Raw genomic sequence first — 25,014 nt, 5'->3', positions numbered from 1 at the left:
GGCATACATCAACATGATGTTGGTCAGAAGACCGATCCTGTGATGTGTCAGCTCATGTCCTAAGGTGGAGCCATCCAGCGTCCCTGCTACTATGCAACAGCGGTCACATGACCGCTGTGCACAGTGTCTAAAACACCATGCCCACAATTTACATTGCACCAGCGGCAGTTCCATCAAAGATGCGAATGTATCTTAACCATTTCAATTAGAAATGGCCATAGATAATGTATATATCACATTGTTGAGATTAGCATATCCATTAACCCCATATCTCCTAATTAACTTGCTCAGCAGCATATACCACCATATATTAAGGGGCTTAGAACACTGTAACTGAACACAAAGGGCACAACATTAAAACCATAGACTCATCTGAAGAGCTTTATCCGAGAACATTTATGGTCTTTTAAAGACCAGGGTATATCACCCAGGGAGGGAACCCCCCATCCCCTTGATCGGACGCTATATTAGGATCCAAATCACTGGTTCGGAGGGGTTGCGTATGAGGTGGTGAACAAATGGCCCATCACCTCTCATCAGCACAAAACTTACCTCCGTGGGTTTAACCCCTATTATTATATACCAAAACATCTTAATATTATTCTTGTTGATGCAATCCTGGCCAAAATATATTAGACTAAACTTGCCCAGATCCAAATCCATTAGTTATATCGATATATCGGAGCGAAGTAAGACATAAAGAGACAATGCTTTGTATACCCCAAATCCTTCTCCGGTTTGTTGATAGAATGCAATTCCAATAGTATCAAAGGGGAGTAGGCTTGAGCACAGCCAATCTCTTACAAATGGGATGGTGGCTCTAGCTCAACCAATCACGAGCAAGGGAAAGGCATCTTTTGTAAACTTACTGTAAGACAGAAGCTTTATAATGAGAAATAATGAGTAAGGCAAGAGTCATAACAATATGTACCAATACGTACGTTCTCCTAGCAAACCCGGATAAAGAATGATAAACATAGCTTAGAATGTTTAACCTAATGAGTCTTCAGACAATCCCAGCATAAATTAAATTTTACAGAGAAACAGATGATTCTTCAAAACACAAAATGGATTCTTCAAAATACAAAATGGATTCTTCATACAAAATATCACATAACCACACTTACAAACTGGAGTCACATAAACATATTTTGCTCACTTTCACAATTCTATTTTAGCAGGAGCGCTAATTGGAAAATTTTGCATGTTTAGTGTCCACACCCCAGAACAACATCACCAATAGAGTCAGTGAAACACAGGTAGATATTATACAACAGGGATCTCACGATGATGAACCTACCTCTGATGCAACTTTTTTGTATGTAACCAAAGGACACTACAAAAACGGAAAGGTGACCACATAGCATAACAATCAAACTTCCCATGCTGGAGATAAAACTTCATCGGTGGTCCATTGTGTTTTCTTCATACAAAATTGCGTCATTGGGATAAATCGTAATAACTAAAAAAATAAGAATAAAAACTTATATTAGATACATTAAAAACTTACTTAGAAACCCATCTAAGATCTTTAAAACAACACTACCCACACTGAGTGTTCGCCCAATAATTCATCCAAGTACTCTTTACAATTGCATGTATGGTATGTTATATTCCAAAATTTAGACTTTTAGGACTCAAACTATCCTGCATGAAAATCCATCTAATTTTCTTTTTACTTAACTGTGCCTCCTTTACCCCTCCTCTTGATAAGGGTGGGACATTGTCAATGAACCTATATCTTAACTGGCCAATTGTGTGGGAATGCTCCAAAAAATTTCGCAGAATTGGTAACTCTATGGACTCTGTCCTAATTGTACTTTTGTGTTTTCTGTTCTATCCCTAACTTCTGTTGTTTTCTTCCCAACATAAATCATGCTGCAAGGGCATACAATCATATATATATGTGTATATATATATATATATATATATATATATATATATATAAATCTATCTATCTATCTATCTATCTATCTATCTATCTATCTATCTATCACAAAGCTCGATCTACAGGTATATTGATGTTTAATCGAGTACCTCTTTCCAGTGTATGGGTGTACGAATGTGTCCCCATTTCATGTCCTGTGAATGGAAACAAAGGTAGTGTAAGACATTGTTTCTATCTGTATCCTTCCTAAATATATCCGTCTCAAGGCTGTTGTTTTGGACATACAGTTAGGTCCAGAATTATTTGGACAGTGACACAGGTTTTGTCATTGTAGTTGTTTACCAAAACATATTGAATATACAGTTATGTAATTATATGGGCTTAAAGTGCAGACTCTCAGCTTTAATTTGAGTGTATTCACATCCTAATTTGAAGAAGGGTTTAGGAATTTCAGCTCTTTAATATGTAGCTGCCTCCCTTTCAAGGGACCAAAGGTAATTGGACAATTATCTCAAAAGCTATTTAATGAGCTGCATGGGCTATTCCCTCATTAATTCCTCATCAATTAAGCAGGTAAAAGGTCTGGAGTTGATTTCAGGTGTGGCATTTGCATTTGGAAGCTGTTGCTGTGAACCCACAACATGAGGTCAAAGGAGCTCTCAATGCAAGTGAAACAAACCATCGTTAGGCTGAAAAAATGAAGAAATCCATCAGAGAGATAGCACAAATGTTAGGAGTGGCCAAATCAACATTCAATCAATTTGGTACATTCTTGAAAAAAAAGAGCGCATTTGTAATCTCTGTACTCTAAAAGGCCTGGACTTCCACGGAAAACAACAGTGGTGGATGATCGCAGAATCCTTTCCGTGGTGAAAAAAAACCCTTTACAACATCTACCCAAGTGAAGAAAACTCTCTTGGAAGTAGGTGAATCAGTATCTAAGTCTACGATAAAGAGAAGACTTCATGAGAGCAAATACAGAAAGTTCACCACAAGGTGCAAACCATTAATCAGCCTCAAAAATAGAAAGGCCAGATTAGACTTTGCCAAACAACATCTAAAGAAGCCGCCCAGTTCTGGAACAGCATTCTTTGGACAGATGGAACTAAGATCAACCTATACCAGAATGATGGGAGGAAGAAGGTATGGAGAAGGCTTGGAACAGCTCATGATCCAAAGCACACCACAACCTCTGTAAAACATGGTGGAGGCAGTGGGATGGCATGGGCATGCATGGCTGCCAAAGGCACTGGGTTACTAGTGTTTATTGATGTGACTGAAAACAGAAGCAGCCGGATGAATTCTGAAGTGTTCAGGGATATACTTTCTTCTCAGATTCAACCAAATGCAGCAAGGTTAATTGGACGTCACTTCACATTACAGATGGACAATGACCCAACACAAACTGCGAAGGCAACCCAGGAGTTTTTTAAGGCAAAGAAATGGAATATTCTGCAATGGCCAAGTCAATCACCAGATCTCAACCCGATCGAGCATGCATTTCACTTGCTTAATACAAAACTTAAAGGGAACCTGTCACCAGAATTTCACCTATTGAACTTTACTTATCCCTCACTGGCCGCTGCTATCAAAAGTTCATTACCGTTATCCCCTCTCCTAAACTCCTCCTCCAACTGTAAATAACGGTCTGCAAACATTTTGCACCCTTTAACGTAATAATCCGGTGTCCCTTTGTGCGCACACACCAGAAGAGGACATCAATGCACAAGCACGGGATTTTGTGTGCTGGGGGAAGGCGAGGAGCTGTCAATCAAAAGTAAGGAGCCGGGTTAACTCGGAAACACTTGAGGAATGAAGATATGACTCTTTCAAACGAAGATTTGACTCTTTTCAAATGAAGATTTGACTCTTTTATACTCAATAGCATATGGTGTGGGAACACTAAATAGCTGAATACTAAAGCTACAGAGCTGACTAAGAAGACAATTATAGGTTATATAGAAATTATTTTTTACCCACTACCACCAGGTATTGCTGGTTTAATAGGTAAAATACTGGTGACAGATTCCCTTTAAGTAAGAAAGACCCACAAACAAGCAGCAACTGAAGACCGCTGCAGTAAAGGCCTGGCAAAGCACCAAAAAGGAAGAAACCCAGCGTTTGGTGATGTCCATGGGTTCCAGACTTCAGACAGCCATTAATTTAAAATCTACATTTTATTAGATAGATTAAAAAACAGAATTAGATAAGGATATAGTAACAACTCTAAACCTGTACACACTCTAGTTGTATCAATACATCAATACAGTAAAATCTCTAAGAATCAGTAATCTTGATGAATGTATAACATAAAAGAATGAAAAAAGGAGATGATGCAAAAATACCGATGCTGACCAGGAAAAATGGGAAATAAATATTGGTAGGCACCAAATGAACTACATATAGGTATGTCCACCCACAGGCATGTGGATGTATGTATATGCCTAGGTAAGAAAAATCACAGGTGAGTGAACTATTGCTCACCAACAAATGAATGAGCTATAGCATAGGCATGAGAAAATACCCAGTCAAAGACCAAAAATAGCAAAATATCGAAATATGACGATATTTTGCTATTTTTGGTCTTTGACTGGGTATTTTCTCATGCCTATGCTATAGCTCATTCATTTGTTGGTGCACAATAGTTCACTCACCTGTGATATTCCTTACCTAGACATATACATGAAGTTGTTTTGCACCACTCTCTTATAATTTTGGACCATCGTCTAAGTCATTCAGGCAGTCATTGCCTGCGAAGGATTGAAGTATTAAAAAAACAAAACATTTTATTTATGGTAATATTAATTTGTCCAATTACTTTTGAGCCCCTGAAATGAGGAGGCTGGGTAGAAAAATGGTTGCAATTCCTAAACGTTTCACAGGATATTTTTGTTCAACCCCTTGAATTAAACATGAATGTCAACACTTTCCTCTCAGTTGTTTCATTGCAAATCCAATGTGGTGGCATGCAGAGCCCAAATCATGAAGATTGTGTCACTATCCAAATAATTCTGGATCTAACTGTATACCCTTGTATCTTGGAATTGCAACTCTTTATCCGAGTATATCAAGGTAGAACTTAAAGAGGCTCTGTCACCACATTACAAGTGCCCTATCTCCTATATAAGGAGATCGGCGCTATAATGTAGGTGACAGTAATGATTTTTATTTAGAAAAACAATCTATTTGAAACCACTTTATGAGCGATTTTTAGCTTTATGCTAATGAGTTTCTTAATGCCCAAGTGGGCGTGTTTTTACGTTAGACCAAGTGGGCGTTGTACAGAGGAGTGTATGACGCTGACCAATCAGTGTCATGCACTTCTCTCCATTCATTTACACTGCACCAGCGATATAGTTATATCGCTAAGTGCAGCTTCATACACAAACACTAACATTACTGTAGTGTCCTGATAATGAATATACATCACTACCAGCCCGGACGTCATGTGTATTCAGAATCCTGACACTTCTGAATCTTTTCTGTGAGATTTCAGCAAGGCAAGCGTAATCTCGTTTAAAATGACAGGTTACATCGTAATCTCGCGAGATTACGCTTGCCTTGCTGGAATCTCACAGAAAAAATTCAGAAGTCTCAGGATTCTGAATACACATCACGTACATGCTGGTAGTGATGTATATTCATTATCAGGACACTACAGTAATGTTAGTGTTTGTGTATGAAGCTGCACATAGCGATATAACTATATCGCTAGTGCAGTGTAAATGAATGGAGAGAAGTGCATGACGCTGATTGGTCAACGTCATATACTCCTCTGTACAACGCCCACTTGGTCTAACGTAAAAACACGGCCACTTGGGCATTAAGAAACTCATTAGCATAAAGCTAAAAATCACTCATAAAGTGGTTTAAAATAGATCGATTTTCGAAATAAAAAGCATTACTGTCACCTACATTACAGCGCCGATATCCTTATATAGGAGATAGGGCACTTATAATGTGGTGACAGAGCCTCTTTAATCCCCGCTGGACAGAGTTATAGTATTATAAGTGATAGCCAGCACAGATTTACTAAGGACAGAAGTTGTCAAACCAACCTAATTTGTTTTTTATGATGATGTGAGTAGAAACCTGGACAGAGAATACACTGCGGATATAGTGTTTTTGGACTTTGGAAAGACATTTCATACTGTCCCTCATAGACGCCTAATGGGTAATTGAAGGCCTATAGGTTTAGAAAGTATAGTTTGTAATCAGGTTGAAAAATGACTCAACAACCATTTCCAGAGAGTAGTGCTAAACGATTCCTACTTGGAATTATCCCTGGTTAAAAGTCGTGTACCCCAGGGTTCAGTGCTGAGACCACTATTATTCAACGTATTTATTAATAATATAGTACTTTTTCTGTTTTTGCAGATGATACCAAGCTCTGTAGCATAGTTTAGTCTATGGAAAATTGTCATAAATTACAAGCCGAATTGGACACATTGAGTGTTTGGGCATCCACTTGTAAAATTAAGTTTAATGTGAATAAATGTAAAGTTGTGCACCTGGGTACTAATAATCTACATGCATCATATGTTCAAGGGGGAGCAAAACTGGGAGAGTCACTTGTTGAGAAGGATCTGGGTGTACTTGTAAATCATGAACTAAATAACAGCATGCAATGTCAATCAGCTGCTTCTAAGGCCAATAGTATATTTTTGTGTATTTAAAGAGGCATGGGCTCACGGGACAGGGATATAATATTACCACATTACAAAGCATTAGTGAGGCCTCATCTAGAATATGCAGTTCAGTTCTGGGCTCCAGTTCATAGAAAGGATGCCCTGGAATTGGAATAAATACAAAAAAAGAGCAACTAAACTAATAACGGGCATGGAGAATCTAAGTTATAAGGAAAGATTAAAAGAATGAAACCTATTTAAGCCTTGAAAAGAGAATATTAATGGGGGAATGTGATTAATATGTATAAGTATATAAATGGTCTGTACAAAAAAATATGGTCAAAAGTTATTCCATGTAAAGGGGGCACTCCCTCCGTCTTGAGAAAAAAAAGGTTTAATCTCTAGAGACGACAAGCCTTCTTTACTGTGAGAACTGTGAATCTATGGAATAGTCACCGCAGGAGCCGTCACAGCAGGGACAGTAGATGGCTTTAAAAAGGTTTAGATAATTTCCTAGAACAAAAAAATATCAGCTCCTATGTCAATGTATGGAATTCTTGTTGGAATGTTGATCCAGTCAGATTGCCACTTAGGATCAAGAGGGAGATTTTTCTTTTTAGGGAAGATTTTTTTCATGCCTTATGGATTTCTTACCTTCCTCTCAATCAATAGGGTTAAAACAAAGTTCTATAGTTTACCCACACCCCTTTCTTAGTCCCTTTCTTACCCCTTTTCCTTTGTCTCTTTTTTAAAACCGTACTATGTAACTATGATTTGATGTTTCTTCTTATTATAGTGTGGCTCTAACCCTCTACCTGGACTGACCAAGGAAGAGGATTGTTGTGGCAGTGTGGGAACATCTTGGGGACACCACAAATGTAATAAGTGTCCTCAGATACTATGTAAGTATAAAATCGGGGATATTTTGATTAAAATAGTACACATAGCTTTCAATGCAAACAATTATACTTTACATTTAAAAGCTTATATTGTAGAAACACTTAGATCCCATTAGTCTTAATTTTTAAGATTACTCATTGTTTTTACTTGATGCTCTCTAACAAAACGGTAATAAATCAAAAAGATGAAAAAACATGTTTCTCTGGAAGCAAAGTAGTTGTTCTCCAATTTAAATGGCAGCTCCACCTTTTATTATATACACAGCCAATACTTATTTATAATTTTCCACATTAATTAATCTTTACCCTGTGCAATGTAGAAAAAATATGTTGCTAGCTTTAACCAGTCAGTAGGCTTATAGTTAAAGCTGATGCTGCTGTTGACAGATCTTGTGACTTTATTTTTATTCAAATTTTATCCTAAATTTGACATATGTAAATAGCAAGTCACTGGTGTACAAGATGAAAGTGGTCCCCACAGCAAGAAAAAAACACTGTCTTTTGTAAAAGGAGACATCAACAAGGTCTTCATCATTTTAAGATTTTTAATACCATTTAATTATTTTAAGAGATATTTACCTGAACGGATTTTCTGGATAGACGGAAAGTCTAGAAAATATTTGCTACCATAATCATTACTTTGTCTCTCATTTGTCCAGTTTTCAGAACATTTAAAAACAGATAAATATAAGTGCATGATCTTCACTGCTCTTTAATAAGCTTTACATTTATATGCGTTCTCAAAAATTTATTAGCCCTTAAAGGCTTGAATGGGATATTCATGTGTTAATAGTCATGGCTGCAAGGGTTGTTAAATGTTAGTGAGACAATCAAACCCACATTTTTTTCTCAACCCTATGTCTTTGTGCATTCAAAGTAGTGGAGAAATAACAGATCCGGCAACAGCAGTTTGTAGATGGTTTCCAGGTAGCTACAATAGAGTAAAAAAAAAGTTTTAAAATAGCAATAAAGATAAATAAAGATATATTATACAGGTGCTGGACTTTTGCTAACCAATCAGCAAAAGTGAATCAAACATGGAACCTATAACTGTATGCTTACTTTATGAATGGTTAAAGTGTAACTAAACGCTTGGCAAACTTCTGACATGTCATAGTGACATGTCAAAAGTTTGGATTAGAGGGGATCCGAGCACTGAGACCCCCACCAATCGCTCAAACGAAGCGGCAGAAGCGCTCATGTGAGCTCTTCTGCCGCTTCATTTGAGCGATTGGTGGGTGTCTCAGTGCTCGGACCGCTACCACTCAAAACTTCTGACATGTGACTATGACATGTCAAAAGTTTGTCAAACGTTTAGTTACCCTTCAATTCCCAGGCCCAGATTGTAAAGTGATATATATATGGAATGTTGAATACCACAAAACACAGTAAAAAGACACTTTCCTATTGTGGTGGGGCCAGTCCAAGGGAACCAGTCCTTACATTACAATTATAATTGGAAGCAGATGCAATATAAGTCAGCACAGCCAACATGTGATTTACACGATTAACCTAAAATTGCAGATTATGTAACATAATGGAGCTGAAATTGCTGTAATATACGTTAAGTATAAAAACATTATTCCATATACATAGTAAATATAACTTGTATGTTAGTATTAGAAACACTTTACACTAAAACACATAGAATGCCATTTTGTTAATCTATACATTAATATAGTTCAGAAATAATAATGATAATAATAAAAATAATAATAATACAGCCACCAAATATAATGCAAAAATCAACATTAACCTGTTACTTCAGTTGTCATAGTGAGACCGTAGAAGAATAAAGATACCGTAAGTTTCTTTGTCAGAGACTATAAAGTGGACTTACTGTAGCTGAACTGCCAGCGAAGGGCTGATACCACATAACACCCCAGGAATAAGCTCAGGATATTAGTATGCAGCTTGAGTCTGAACAGTGGTTTAGTTACTATTGTGTGTTGTACATACTTTTACTCTCTGACATCATTCTTTTGCTCCTTTTTCTGCTCTGTGCTTTTTACATCTATGTATTTTTCGTTTTTTACGGACAACTGTTAAACTATGTGCAGAGTAAAATGTTCCTGGAAATCAACACCCATGAAAAAAACTTTTCAAACAGGTTTTGGCAGAGTAGAACGCAGATCACTTTCTCTGTTTATACATATCCCTTCCATCCTCCCTCCCTCCCTTTCTTTTTTTCTCACTTCTCTCAGAATTTGGATTCAGTTTTTCCAGAGCTGTTGGAAGTAAAATACATCAGACAATAGAAAGGGGGATGGGATGGTGAATGAGGTGTACTGACTATTCATGTATAATGAATGTAACAGCGGCGCAACTAAAATTCATAGTGCCCCATAGCAAAATAACATGCCCCCCCCCCCACCTAGTGACAGGAAACTGAAACAGCAGCATAAGTAGCAATAATTAAAGGTATGGATAATAGCGCCATATATTTGAGAGAATCCACATAGTAGTGCTAGATAACAGAAAGTCTCAAATGTGTTTTTTCCCACTAAAAACAAACAACGTTTTTGCTCCTGAGCGGGCCTCCCCATCATCTGGGCCCCGCAGCAGCTGCCATGACTGCTACAGCTATAGTTCTGGCCATATTATGTAACCTTTTTTGTGCTACTTTTTTTCAGATTCTGGCACACAGAAAACGGCACCATTCAGAGGAGAGCTCGGTACAGACTGCCCACAGGGTTATAAAAGACTCAACAGCACTCACTGTCAGGGTAAATATCTAATAAACTGTGCCCACAAGGTAAGAGGTAGCATGTATAGCCTACATGCCATGTAACCTATAATGCTGTATATACAAGTGTCACAGCTGACCAACTGATATACAATGGGCCACATATAAAATGAAAGTGAAGCTAAACGTTCGAAAACTTCTGACATGTCATAGTGAAATGTCAGAAGTTTGGATTAGTGGGGGTCTGAGCACTAAGACCCCCACCAATCGAAAGAAGCAGCTGAAGCCCTCGTGTGAGCGCTCAGCTGCTTCGTGTCTGTTCAGCTTTTTCCGGAAAGCCGATGTATCAGTGTTCGGGCTCATAGACTTTCTATTGAGTCCGTACACAGATACATTTATTTCCGGAAATCCTGTGGATATGCCGTAATTGTCCAAGATGGGAAATCCCCTTTAATATGATACTAAGATATTTAGTATATGTCAAGCATTGAAAGTCATGGCGTATTAAATACACTGTAGCACTGGAGTACCTTGGGCCCCCTGGAGGAAATTATTCCTGGGGCCTATCCTTCAGCTATATAGAAATAATGTAACCAGTCTTGTGTAGTAAAACTTGTGAAGTAAAACAACGACAAATATTACCATCATATAGTGACAGATACCAGTCCTACACAGGCGCTCTGCAGACCATATGCTTTAATACAGTACAGTTACATCCAGTAACTCACAGGTGACATCTTCTCAGATTGGAGTTGTTTGCTTTTCCTTTTCTTCTTCATCCAACCCAGAACGCCATGACAACTTCTTTGAGCCATGACTCGCTTTTCCAGCCCCCTTCCCACTCCCCACCCTCTACAAATACTAACCATTTAAAGTGCCCTAGATGGAAATAATGCCCCCTTTTGGTGCTCCACACTGGATTAGTACCCCCTTTGAGCCCCACACAGTAATAGTGCTCCACTTAGTGCCCCACACAGTAATAGTGCCCCCTTTAGGCCACACACAGTAATAGTGTTCCTCCTAGTGCCTCACACAGTAATAAAGCACCCCTGTACTCTCTACACAAGAATGCCTCCATATGTATGTGCTGCCCATACAGTAGTTAGGTACCCTTAGTGCCCCTATATAGTTAGGCACCCTTTGTGCCCCTATATAGTAGTTAGGCCCCAGTTGTGCGCCTATATAGTAGTCAGGTCCTCTTTGTACACTATATACAAGTTAGGCCCCCTATGTGCCCTTATATAGTAATTAGGCCCCCTTTGTGCCCCAATATAGTATTTAGTCCCCTTTTGTGCCCCTATATAGTAGTTAGGCCCCTTTGTGCCACCCATATAGTAGTTAGGCCCCCTTTGTTCCCCCCATATAGTAGTCCCATTTGCGCCAATGAAAAAACCTCTCCCAATCTCGTTCCCACGATGAGCGGATGGGTCCTCTGACTGCTGTACATAGCCCGGTGCAGTCACATTTTCTGCATCCTCCTGACCTTTAGTGGGCCACAGGTCTTAAACAGCTTGTCACCTACAAGAGTAAGTGGCAGCAGAGAGCAAATGGCTCACTGCTACATAGCCAGAGAGCTGCAGCTCAGTGCCTGGGTTTACCGGCGGATGATCTGGTCCTCCGGTGGGTCAGTCCAACGCTGACTACATATTTCCTTGGCAGCAATGGGGAGGGGAGAGAAAAAAAATCTCTTAGAACTTCGTTTCTCCCCATTGATTCAGAGGAATGGCGTAAATCTCTCTTGAAGTGATCAGCTTTTCGCCTGTGGTGACTGATCTTGCTTTTTTGCTCTTGCTCTAGTCTCTTTTCTTGTCTTCTCAGGTGTCCCTAGCTTTTTTTCTGTGTGTATGGGCCACTTACATATTAGTACAAAGTTTTATTGTATAAAAATATAGACATCTCTTCTCAAGACTGAATATATTTACTTATTTTAATCATTCCTCATAACATAGGTACTACATGTCCCTTATCAATTTTGTTGGACTTCTTTAAAATCTTCCAACTCCATGGAAACCTTTTTATTTAACATCCCCAATTTGGGTCACGCTCATTCTAGGGCACAATAGTGGAAAATAGCTGCAAGGTGGCGTGAATGTGTAGGTACAATGTGGTCCTCATAGATAAAAATGTAGAAGACCTAGTCACTTATAAGGAAACTGAAAGAAGTGAAAACTTATGTCAGCAGGCAACAAAACGTACTTTATAGTTTGTTCATTTTTTTATACTTTTAATTATATCATTTTTTTCAACGTACAAAAAATATCAATGAAAGTAGTGAGTTTCATATTTCCAAAGTACAGTAAAAAAATAATAATAATAAAAAATAAATAATATATATATATATTTTCATTTACCTGCTCCCTTCCATCCCCTTCAACCAATCCTCGCTTTATAGTTAATGGAGAAGATATAGACTAAAGCACAAGTGTCCAGACTGAAGCTGTCTTATGTTGGACATATCATGAGAAGAACAACTTCATTAGTAAAGACAGTTATGCTTGGAAAAGTTGAAGGAAAAAGAGGAAGAGGACGACCAGCAATGCAAATTTACAAAGCATTAGTGAGGCCTCATCTGAAATATACAGTTCAGTTCTGGGCTCCAGTTCATAGAATAGAAGCCCTAGAGTTGGAAAAAATACAAAGAAGGGCAACGAGGCTAATAAGGGGCAGGGAGAATCTAAGTTATGAGGAAAGATTAAAATAATTAAATGTATTTAGTCTTCAGAAGATACGTCTGAGGGGGAAATATGATTGACTTGTATACGTATGTAAATGGCCCCTACCAAAAATATTTCAAAAAGCTGTAAAATCCCCTTACATCAGGACACTATCTTCATAAGAAAAATAAATAATTAATCTCCAGAGGAGACAAGCTTTCTTTACCATTAGAACTGTGAATCTGGAATAGCCTACCACAGGAGCTGGTCACACCAGTAATAGTTGATGGCTTCAAAAAAGGATTAAATCATTTTTTTTTTAAACAAAATAATATCAGCGCCTATGTCATGTATAGAATTCTAGTTTTGAAAGGTGATCCAGTCTGATCGCCACTTGGGATCAGGTGGAAAACTTTTCCTTTTCAGGGCAAATTGGTTCATGTCTCATGGTTTTCAATGAGGGTAAATCGGGGTAAAACAAAGTTCTAAAATTTACCCATATCCGTTCCCTTTCTCTCATCGCTTAGTTGAACTTGATGGACTTGTGTCTTTTTTCAGCCTTACTAATTATGTTACCAATTCAGGGGTATCATTTGTCACACGTTTTATACATTTAGGCTGAGGCAACAGAATTGCTTCAGATTATAAGAAGTCAGCTTTGGAGATGTTATTGGGGTGGTGCATACATTTGAAAAAATTGCTGTAGCACATCCCAAAGGCATATTTTATGCTTCTGGGATTAAGGGCTCCCAAAAGGCAATTATCCAGGCATCTGTGGTGTATAGTGAGTAGACTCACTATAGGCTACTATGTAAAATATCTTACTTTTTTATGTATTCATTTGTATCTATCTATGAACAAATTACGTGACTAGACCTGCTCTTCCAACAGATATAAATGAGTGCAGCATGCAAGGAGTATGCCAAAATGGGGAGTGTCTGAATACTCAAGGAAGCTTCCGATGTGCATGTAAACATGGATATGTCTTCATCTCTTCTCAGATGCGCTGTACACGTGAGTCTCCTGCAGCCTAATGATAGATGCCACCAAGTGTAAAATGCAGGAATATATTTGTGGAAAATCTTAATTATTTATTGTTTATATGTGTGTAAAATATATATACAGTATGCACACAGTCGAGTAACATTATTATGACCACCTCCTGCTTTTGACGTCGTCAGCACGGACCGCATGAAGGAAGTGATGTGTCATGGGCTGGCTTGGTGGGTATATAAGATGTGCGATAGGCTGTCTGAACACATATCAGTCGTTGTTGCCATGGGTAAAAGGGGCGATTTATCTGAGTTGCAAAAGGGGATGATTATTGGCTTTCAGGACAAGGGTGGCAGTATTTCTCAAACAGCGCAGCTTGTGAACTGTTCGGATTCTGCTGTGGTGAAAGTGCCTTGTGAGTGGACAAATGGCACCATTGGGAATAACTCATATGGAAGCTGCGGAGGACCACATGCCATTGATGTGAGAGGTGAAAGTTGGCTACAAAAGTGTGCGAGGGCCAAACGACACGCTACAGTGGAGCTTCTCACCGTGAAAATCAACCATGGGGCTACCAGACGTGTGTCTAAAACAACAGTTCAGCAAACCCTACTGCATATGGGGCTCCAAAGCAGACGGATGGTCACTGCTCCTATTCTAACAAAGGTGCATAGGAAAAAAATTTGCACGGCAGTATCGGAATAGCACCACCGATAATTAGCAAAGGGTTGCCTTTTCTGATGAGTCACATTTGCTGCTTCATCGAACGGATGGACATTGGCGTGTCAGACGAGAAATATCAGAGAACAAACACCCTGCAACCATTGCTGGAAGTGCACAAGCTGGTGGCGGCACCATTATGGTCTGGGGAATGTTTTCATGGCATTCTCTGGGCCCACTCATCCATGTGGAAGGCACTCTGAACCGATTTGGGTATGAATCCATGGTTGCAGATCACGTCCACCAATACATGCTATTTGTGTTCCCTGGGGCAGATGGAATCTTCCAGTAAGAATATGCATCATGTGACATAGCTAGAAATGCTCGACAGTGGTTGAAAGAGCACGACCAAGACTTCCAAGTACTTCCCTGGCCCCCTAATTCGCCAGACTTGAGCCCAATTGAGCATCTGTGGGACCACCTCGATCGTCTTGTTCGCACTATGTAACCTCCCCCACTCATCCTCCCGCAAATGTGGGATGCACTGCGGTCAGCGTGGCTCTCCAGATACCGGAGACAACCTACCAGCACCTTATTGAGTCACTCCCAGCCCGTCTAGCGGCTGTCCGTGCTTCACACTGCGGTTACTCTGGATATTAGCTGGTGGTCATAATAATGTGACTTGACTGTGTATATATATATCTGACAGGTGAGGTAAATAACAATGATTATCTCGTGACAATGGCATTTGCCGAGGGGTGCGATCGATTAGGCAGCAAGTAAACATTTAGTTCATGAAGTTGAAAGCAGAAAAATGGGCAAACATGAGGATCTGAACAACTATAACAAGGGCCAAATTGTGATGGCTAGACGACTGGGTCAGAGCATCTCCAAAACTGCAGGTCTTGCAGTTGTTTCCAGTATGCATTGGTTAGTATCTACCAAAAGTAAAGGATGGACAACTAGTGACAGGGTCATGGGTGCCCAAAACTCATTGATGCGTGTTTGGAGCGAAGGCTTGCCCGTCTGGTCTGATCTCATTAAAGGGCTACTGTAGCACAAATTGCCAAAAAAGTTAAATGCTGGGTATGATAGAACGGTTTCAGAACACACAGCTTGATGCGTATCTGCAGAGTGCCCATGCTATATCCTGTCCACCATTGAAAGCGCCTACAATGGGTGTGGGTGCGTCACTTACCTGGGTAAGAGATGGCACCAGGATGCACTATGGGAAGAAAAAAAGCTGGCCGAGGCATTCATTGGTCTTTAAATCCTGGCATTTATGTGAATGTTACTTTGACATGTACCACCTAACTAAAGACGTTGGTGCAGACAAGTACACCACTTCATGGCAACAGTGGCCTTTTTCAGCAGCGCATTGCCATACTGCAAAAATTGTTCAGGAATGGTTTGAGGAACATGAAAAAAAGTTCAAGGTGTTGACCTGGCCTTCAAATTCCCCAGATCTCAATCTGATCGATCATCTATGGGATGTGATGAAAAAACTAGTCTGAACCATGCAAGCCCCACTTCGCAATTTACAGGACTTAAAGAATCTGTTTGTGCCAGATACCACAAAACATCTTCAGAGGCCTTGAGGGATTCATGGGGCAGAGCTGTTTTGGTGGCAAAAGGGAGACCTACACAATAGTAGTCAATTGGTTTTAATGTTATGGCTGATCAGTGTGTGTATATATAAATATCACTCCTGCGTTCCAATAGCTCATTGTGTTAGCTAAACAATAAAATGGTAATTTATGTTACCTCCTTCGGATCCAGCATAGGTCTCCAGCTCCCAACTTACAGCCAAGTCCATTCTCCATGACAACCAGCCCACTCTGATGACATCAACCCCGGCGGGAGCAGATGTAAAGGGAGATTATTTTTGGAACTAGAGTCTGCGTACTGAGAACTAATGTATTGAGGAACTCTACTTATCACTAGCTACATCTTGACCCTAATTTTAGTATGGATTATGCCATTATCTCGCTAGTACTGGTTTTGTCGAGTGTTGATTGTAGTTCAACTTTCGTGTTATTGAGCCCTGGATACATCTCCTTCTTCTCTAGTGGCTTGTCGCATCTTGGTCCGCTCTTCTGGTATCGACCCCTAGCTTCATTCTAACTCTGCTCCTGCCCACATCCGGACATTCCTGTAGCGCATGCGCTGCCAGTTGGTCACTACTGTGTAACATTATACACCGGCCATGGATCCCAAAGGCGCTGCAATGTCTACCCCCTTGCCCGTGGATGTCTATGAATTAGTCAAACAAGTGTCCCAGCAAGGTTTTTGAAAGCAAGAGACTATTCAAGTGCTTTGAGGAATCTCCAGTCGTCTGGACAATATGCAGCCCACTGCTTCTGTGCCATATGCTATTGGTCCAGCAAACTGCCATGGTAACTCTTCCACCTGTGCCTTCAACTTCTGTACCTGCTCTGCATTTCCCAGCTCCACCTGGATTCTGCACTTTGTACTCAGCAATTCTACTCAGATCGAACCAAAGTGGCCTATAGTATTTAGTTACATTCAGAAGAGGTTTGCGCCTGGATTTCAGCTCTATGGCAACATAGAGACCCATTTGTGTCTTCCTTGTCCACCTTCCTTGCTACTTTCCAGAGTCTTCAAGGAACCAGGTAATTTTTCTTCAGTTGCTTTGGACCATTTATGCCAGAAAAAGGGTATGCGTTCTGCAATGACGTTTTTTATCCTGTCATCAAACTCGCTTGGAATAACGAGGCTCTTGTGGCAGCCTTTTATGAAGGACAGCCAGGGCATATAAAAGATGAATTGGGGGTAAAAACCTCTTTTCAGCATTAGACATCTTAATTTCCTTGTCTACCATTGTAGATATTTGTTTCCAGGAGAGATTGCAAGAAAAGAAACATGCTTATGGTTATCCTCATCTGGCCCTCATCTCCAGCAATCCTCCAATTACAGATACAGTTCCAGATAAACCCATTCAATTTGTTGACTCCAGGTCTGTATCTCTATTGTGAACAAAGGGGACATCTTAGTTTCAACTGTCCGGTTTATCCTTCTAAATCGGAAAACTTCAGGGCCTATGTGAAAATGTGGAGATCTCTTTGGACTTGACACTGCCTTTTCCTGAAGATAAATTCCTTGTGTATGTCACCCTAGCTTTTGACTGTTGTCAATAGCCATTCTAGGAATTCATGGTTTTTGGAGCCGCATAGAACTTCCTCAAGTATTTCCTCACCTAAAACCTGCGGATTCATCTCCTGTTTCTTCAAAGTGTATTCAAAAAGGGAGAAAAAAACGTAGAACACACATCCACTTTTTATACATTGATCTATTGCTTCTAAGCAAAATTTATAAACATAAACATGAGGTTCTTAGTAAATATTTGGATCAAACTGTAGTAGTCTACTTGCCACTCCATGATGACCTCTTTTAAGTGAGTCCCTACTTTATTAAATGCAGTCTCTTTACTTCCACCAATGGGTCACTCATCCGTCAGGGTCACGTTAGTTACTAAATGGTTCCTATTCTATACACTGGGAGTTGTTGATTCCAAAGAAATGTTCTGTTTTTTCATCGTTCCAACAGTTCTGTAGTGCTTGGTATACCCTCAGGCAACACTCAAAATTTATTGCTTGGTCCTCAGGTCAGAATGCTTACAAGGGGGCTTTCTGTTCCCAGTACTGTCTACAAAGACTGACTCATACCTGCTGGCTTCCTGTCATCACAAAACACAAAGCAGGCCCTTCTGAAACATAGTCCTTACGATTATGCTTTACAATCCTAGGCCTCTGACCCTCTCAGAGGTCTGGTGTACCCACTATCTGTACCGGAAACCGAGGTGATATTGGCCTACATTCAAAAGAAAAAGGTTCTTTTTTGTTAAGAAAATGGTCGGATCTCTGGAACCTTGCATTGATTACCATGGGTTAAATAAAATCACTGTGAAGAACAGATATCCGCTTCCACTTATCTTCAAGCTGTTTGATCGCAGCAAGGGGGTCTGCTACTTTTCTAAATAGGAACTCCAGGGAGCATATAGTGTAGTTTAAATCAAGGAAGTAGAAAACCGCCTTCAACACTAGGGAACAATACTTTGAATACCTTGTGATTCCCTTTGTAACTCTGTAATGCCCAAGCAGTTTTACAGCAGTTTACCAATGAAATTTTTTCAGAAATACCATAACTTGGTAAGGAGCAAATTCTTGAGATTGGCAAATCTACGCTTCTCTACAGCCCTGGGTTCTTCCCCTATGATACTCTAACAAATCTTTCTTTTATAAATCTGTATTTCCTTGAATGGGGTTGGTGTGGTTCTCTCTCAGTAATCCGGATGGAGCAAATATTTTCCGTTTGCAATTCTGATCTAGGAAATTTTCCTCTCCTGAGAGAAATGATTCCAATGATGATCATGAGTTTTTTAACAGGGGAGCCTATCGTTGACAGATGCCACTGTATAGCATCTGTCACAGACATCCATTTAATGTATACGTCTTGAGCTTTACAAAATCTTTTTATGGATTATTTGTTAAACGGATGCCATAGTAGCCTGTGGTTGATGGATGTCTAACAGTGCTATCTGTTGCCCATAGAATATTCTGAAATCCTTTCAACGAATACGTTATGAGAAGGTCATGATAGTTCATGACATATCTGTTTAACGGATTCCATAATAGTTTATGGGTGATGGATACCACTGTTAAGTATCCGTCACCGCCTCTATTTAATATATACATCAGGAGGCTTTCAAGGAGTATATGTCAAGTGGAGACCATATACGCCGGCAAAAGGGGCCTCAGAGTAATAGATAGACTGAGCAGATCAATCAGGTTCTAGAGGAATTTCTCCGCATTTATGCCAATGCCTATAATGATAATTGGTTCGATCTTGGGCCAAATTTGGTCACAACACCCATGTCTCTGAATCTTCATAAATCTCCTTTTGAAACTGTCAATGTTGGATGTCCTATCATTCCCCTTTCTGGGCAATCTCAAATACGACCAGCTGCTGATGTCTGTAAGAATCATCAGGACAGAGGTCCATAGGAGCTTTAAGCTCTGCTGCCAAAGTTAAGAGGTCCGCTGACCAACATCGAGGGCAGTGGCGTAACAAGTAACGATGGGGCCCTATAGCAAAACTTGGAATGGGTTTACTCCATCATGTTATAAAAGGCTTTTGATCATTTTGGTCTGCACTCTGTTCCCTGTATCTTTTTCTCCGTTCCTTGTTCTTCCAGTGATCTACATTTAATTTTACAACTCTTTCATTATCCACAGTTATCACTTACTGCACCTTACCACTGAGTTGAGATAAGCCCCCTTAGTTGCTGAACGCTATATCAGTTGCTATGCCTGCTAACCGGGGAGTTGCGTGTAATATCGACGCCCAGTTCCAATACATCCTTGAGATAAATTTGGCACTCCACAAGGAACAATAGATTTTAAGTTCTGTCCTATAAACTTGCTTCATGTTTCAGTGGTCTGCTCTTGAATCCTTGTCTGAGTTTGAAGTCAAACATATTCTTGGCTGCAAACATGTATGTGGAAAACTTTACTATCTAATAGAATGGGAAGGAAATGGTCCAGAGGAAAGAACAAAGAACATGGATTCCAAATGAGGATGTTCATGCTCCATAACTTATTAAACAATTTCACTTGTAGCAAGTTTGCCAGGAGGCCTTTCAGGGGGGCTTAAGAGAGGGGGTACTTCCGCCCGATCCAGTGCTGCTCTCCCGCTTCCTGCTCACAGCTGCCGACTACATCGGTTCTTCATGACAACCGGCCCACTCTGATGACGTCAATGTGCTACATTCCTGTAGCGCAACCACCAACAAGTGATGACTACTCTGAAGCTTATATCTCGTGTCTCAGTAGAACAGTTTGATACAACTTTTATGCCACATTCACACATGGTGCATATCTAATTTTAACTAATGCAAATTTACTCGTGGATTCTTAAGGAAAAATAAATCTGCAGCATGTGAATATACCCATAGGCAGCCAGATTTCTATATGACTTCACAGCTGTATAGACAGAAGTTGAACTGAACAACTCACTTTGAAGAAATATTACTGTATTGTTATAGATAATAAATGTATACACTGTTCATAAATAATTCAGCAGATTTGCTTAGGGACTTGTAATGTCCAACACTTACACTGTAGACTCTTATAGTCTCCAACAGCGTGTCTGTGCGGACACAGGTTGCAAAAAAGGCTGCTATGTGCATTTAGCAGCTATGGCTCTTGCTTATCACATTTAGAACAGCAGGTTCTTGGTAACCCAATAGGCAAGTCTATGGTAACCCACTAGGCTTCACATAAGTGGCACACTAAGGCTCTGTTTACATCTGCTTTGTGGGTTACATTTATAATGGAAATCATGAAGCTGTGCTGGATCCGTCCTATGACGGACACCATTGCAGCACTATTCTACCCATTATAATTGACCGGATCTACAATGATAGCACCAAATGGAGCCTCTAATTCAGATGTGAATAGAGATTTACTTACTTACTTACTTCCTCAATGATGGATAACTGAATTACACTACCAGGCATATCTAGCTGTCAGGTAGTTCATTGGAGAACTGCCCTAAGAGCTAATCTTAGCTGCAATATTTTAACATGATACAAGTGTGAGAACTTCATGTGTACAGGACTTGATGCAAATGAGGATTTAATGTCTATATATCACATTAACATTTATTTAATCTTATAGAGGAGAAGTCTGATGTGAAAAGTCTGTGCTACAGGCTTATAGGCCAAGAAGGACAATGTCAGCACCCTATTTCTATTCGAATGACTCAACAACTATGCTGCTGTAGTGTTGGAAAGGCTTGGGGTCCTCAATGTGAGGCATGTCCTGCTGAAGGAACAGGTAAGAATGGATAGAAATCGCATCAAAAAAATTCAGTCATTAAAAGTGACCATTAGGTGCACAGTCGACAGTTCTAATTCCTCCTAATTCCTTTTTTCCAGCCTCTTTTGCAGAGATATGCCCAGCTGGGAAAGGCTATCATATCTTTAGTACTCATCATACTTTTATGATTCAGGGTCAAAGTGAAATCACTCTGCATTTGCAGCCAGATTTAGGGGATCAGCAGGTTGTTCCTCCAAGAACTCCAGATGTTAGTCCACCTCTAAACATCCCGGAATTTCCTCCACCTCAAAAGATACCAGAACTTGATTCTAGTGAAGGGCAACGTGAGTCATTTTTTAAATTTGAGTACATGAATGTCTATAATAATTCAAACATTTGAATGACAAATGACGCTACTCTTGTTCCCTAATGTTCTACAATCTGTATGTAGTAATAGTAATGGGTAAAGGTGTCATTGAGATATTTAGTCCATTGGAGTTTTACTTTGTGCAAAATGCTGACTATTGTATCAAGAATGTGCAGAAATGTGTGTGTGTGTGTGTGTGTGTGTGTGTGTGTGTGTGTGTGTGTGTATGTCAATGTGTGCATTCGATGTAAGAAATGTTGTTTAGAACCTGCAAATTTTGGGTCTATACCTCCCCTCCATCATTTCTGTAAAAGTTATATTAGCTATAACATAAAACGTGTACAAACGGCTGTCATTGTACTTATATGTTTTAGAAATGGAGGTGCGAAACAGGGGGGGGGCTTAAGGTTTTGGAGTGATTATAATAACAAATAGGAATGACAGCAATGAAACATTAAAACCTAATTGAAGTGAAATAGGAATAAAACGGAAAGCATAGACTATGTAAGGTTTCTAGTCCACCATATGGTTTAAGTTTAGAGCCCCTTCTAGAGCACTTGTTCTCCCTCAACCTTCCCCATCCTGGGTGGCGTGTTGAAAGCTGGGCAGCCATTTTGGTGGCAAAGTCTGCTGTGGTAAATCTTGGGTCCAGGAGGTACACGGGTAAAATGGGTAATATTGATGCCCAGCAACAAAGTGGGTTTGTCAGCCGTAAGTCTATCAAAGGCGTGAACAATGTATGCTGCAATGCTGGACTTATGGAGCTACATTGGTCACAACTCATGGTGTTTAAAAAGGCAGGGCTATTCTGGTACCCAGGAGTACCTAGTTCTTAACAGTGACACTGGAGAACTTATGATACTTGTGTACCGACCTTTATCAGAATCATAAACTGGGTACCGACGGTTACTCTTATGAGCAAGAATTAGACCCTAAGGGTTGCCTTGATAGTGAGGTCGGCTGTCAGGATGTTGGTCCTTTGCGTCTTGAGAGGCTGAGCACCGTGAATAGCAGTTGTAACCAGAGTGTGATTAAATGGCTACATCTTGTAGGCCATAGAACTTTTGCCTAGAATACCACTTTGAAATCTGAGGTGAGCAGGAAGAAAACTCCCCAAGGAAGATATGTGGTGTTTAGGCAGTGACAGGTATGGGATTTCAAGGGGTCACATATTAGGAAGCATAGTAAAAAGCTAATAAATCTGTCACAGGAGCAGAGCGCTGAGGAGATGCGCCTGTCTTAGACTTGTTTCCCCTACAGCGTGCATTGTCACATATATACATAATACTTTTTGCTTGATATACCGAGTGGGTACAGACTATACGTTTTAAGAGAAGACATGAGTCAAATCACACATTTGTAAATGTAGCATTTTAGCAGCAAAAAGCACTGTATAAATGTAATTATATATTTTTTTGTTCTAGGTGAAGTAACTGAATCAATGGTAAGTTTTTTTCTTTCTTTTCAGTGATAATGAGAATGAAAATTCAACCACAAGTTAATTTATCAATGAAGAATTTGCCTGTGTGATATGGGAACTTCTGATTCAATGGAACATAACAGCCCTAATAGTTACATAGTAAGGTTGAAATAAAGACATAAAGCCATCTAGTTCAACCTATTATCCTGCAATATTGATCCAGAAGGGGGAAAAAAAATCCCTCCTGACTCCAAACATGGCATATGTGGATCAATAACCCACCTCAAGCAATCTATGACAAATACCCTGTAACAATGGAAAGACCTACATTAATTTAACGAATTAACCATCACAACAAGAGTAGATTCCATAGTCTCATTACTGTGACAGTAAAAAACATACCTTCTACCCTGACGGAGAAACCTTTGTGCATCTATGCCCTTTTTTGTGGTATATCATGATTGTATTTGCCTTGGCAGCAGCTACCTAGCACTGTTAAAATTCAGTTTGCCATCCTTAGGTACCCCACATCAATTTCCATAGTTGCTTCATACCTTTCCCCAGGCTGTATATTCCCTTCATGTCTGTGTTTTAGTAGAGTAAGTGTACATATCTTTACAGGAGTTACATCATTTTCCCAAATCCAGCAAAATAGGTACAGAGCAAAATGTAGTATCAACACTATCAGCAGGAGCTTAAAGGCTTTGATGTCATTTTTTTAATTTAATATATGTATTTTGCCATATTAAACATAGTTCTAATATATATTAAAAATGTTGCTGGTTTTAGAGATGCAGCTTCTATGTATCCACTTTCCATAGAAGTTGCATATTGTTGCTCTGAACCGAATTTGCCAGTGTACTGGGCTGACAACTCGGCTGGAAGAGGCTCCTGTGTGCCTCTGAGGGTACGGCCACACGGAGCGGCCCTGCCACGGTCGCAACGCGGCCAACAACCGCGCTGGCAGTATGTAGGAGCGGCTGACAAATACCTCTTTAAGAAGTATTCCAGTTACATGCGCATGCGCACTGCAGCTCCATTCATTCTCTATGGGAGCGCCTGAGATAGCCGAGTTCAGTGTTCGGCTTTTTCCGGCGCTGCCATAGAGAATGAATAGGGGGTAAGTTGTTCTAATTTGCAAAATCGTGAGGCCATAAAGGGTGTATTAATTCATGGCCGCATGATTTTGCAGATAAAGGGGCGGTTTGCCTGCGTTAACGTGCGGCCACTAACAGGCTGTATGACAGCCGCACCGAACATGGTGCCGGCGCGGTTGTTAGCTGCGTTGTGACCGTGTCAGGGCCGCTCCGTGTGGCCCTATCCTGACAGCTTATCTAACACTAATACCAATTAAATCTAAGTTGATTAATATTATTTATTGATTTAAGTGTAGTATTAATCATTCAGATGGGTTCGTCTGATTTGTGTCCATAAAACATGGACCATTTTACTTTCGTATAAAAAACAGACAGCACACGGATGTCATCTGTGTGCTGTACATTATTTTCACAGACCCATTTACTCAGTGACCAACATGGTCCACAAAAACGGATCAGAATAGGACATCCAGTGAGTTTCTCACAACGGACACACGCTCCGTCAAAAAACACGGATGTGTGTATAGCCCCGTTGAAGTGCATTGGCCGGTGTGCTGTCAGTTATTTAAATGGACAGCACACGGACGTGAAATATGTCCATGTGAATAAGGCCTTAATATTAATATTATTTTATATACTTACATGTTTAAATTCCAGCTTCCAGTATTCATCACAGACCTAGAAGAAACTATGTCTTTGCCATCTCTCATTCCACCAAAGCCAGGTAATAATACAGTCTACTTAAAGGATATTTTATGTTATTTGTTCAAACTTTCTATCATAGATGTACGATAATGTGCTATTAAACCACCATGGAGCATATTTATCAATGCAATTGCACCAGTTTTCTTGAGCAATTGCATTGAAAGGAATGTCATTTAGG

General features: G+C 39.9%; 1 protein-coding gene across 1 annotated transcript in view; it reads left to right on the top strand.

Moving 5' to 3' along the window:
• LTBP3 (latent transforming growth factor beta binding protein 3) overlaps window positions 1-25,014 on the top strand; it is a 153,051-nt gene that overhangs the window by 51,993 nt on the left and 76,044 nt on the right. The window contains exons 4-10 of the mRNA XM_075837463.1: window positions 7,313-7,418; window positions 10,049-10,141; window positions 13,647-13,769; window positions 21,107-21,265; window positions 21,367-21,591; window positions 23,039-23,058; window positions 24,789-24,855. Of these exons, the coding sequence (XP_075693578.1) occupies window positions 7,313-7,418; window positions 10,049-10,141; window positions 13,647-13,769; window positions 21,107-21,265; window positions 21,367-21,591; window positions 23,039-23,058; window positions 24,789-24,855 (793 nt within the window). The remainder of the gene's footprint in view (window positions 1-7,312; window positions 7,419-10,048; window positions 10,142-13,646; window positions 13,770-21,106; window positions 21,266-21,366; window positions 21,592-23,038; window positions 23,059-24,788; window positions 24,856-25,014) is intronic.

The sequence above is a fragment of the Rhinoderma darwinii genome, chromosome 9, assembly GCF_050947455.1.
Source record: "Rhinoderma darwinii isolate aRhiDar2 chromosome 9, aRhiDar2.hap1, whole genome shotgun sequence".
In the NCBI taxonomy this organism is placed as follows: Eukaryota; Metazoa; Chordata; class Amphibia; order Anura; family Rhinodermatidae; genus Rhinoderma; species Rhinoderma darwinii.
This window is presented reverse-complemented; position numbering and strand designations above follow the sequence as displayed.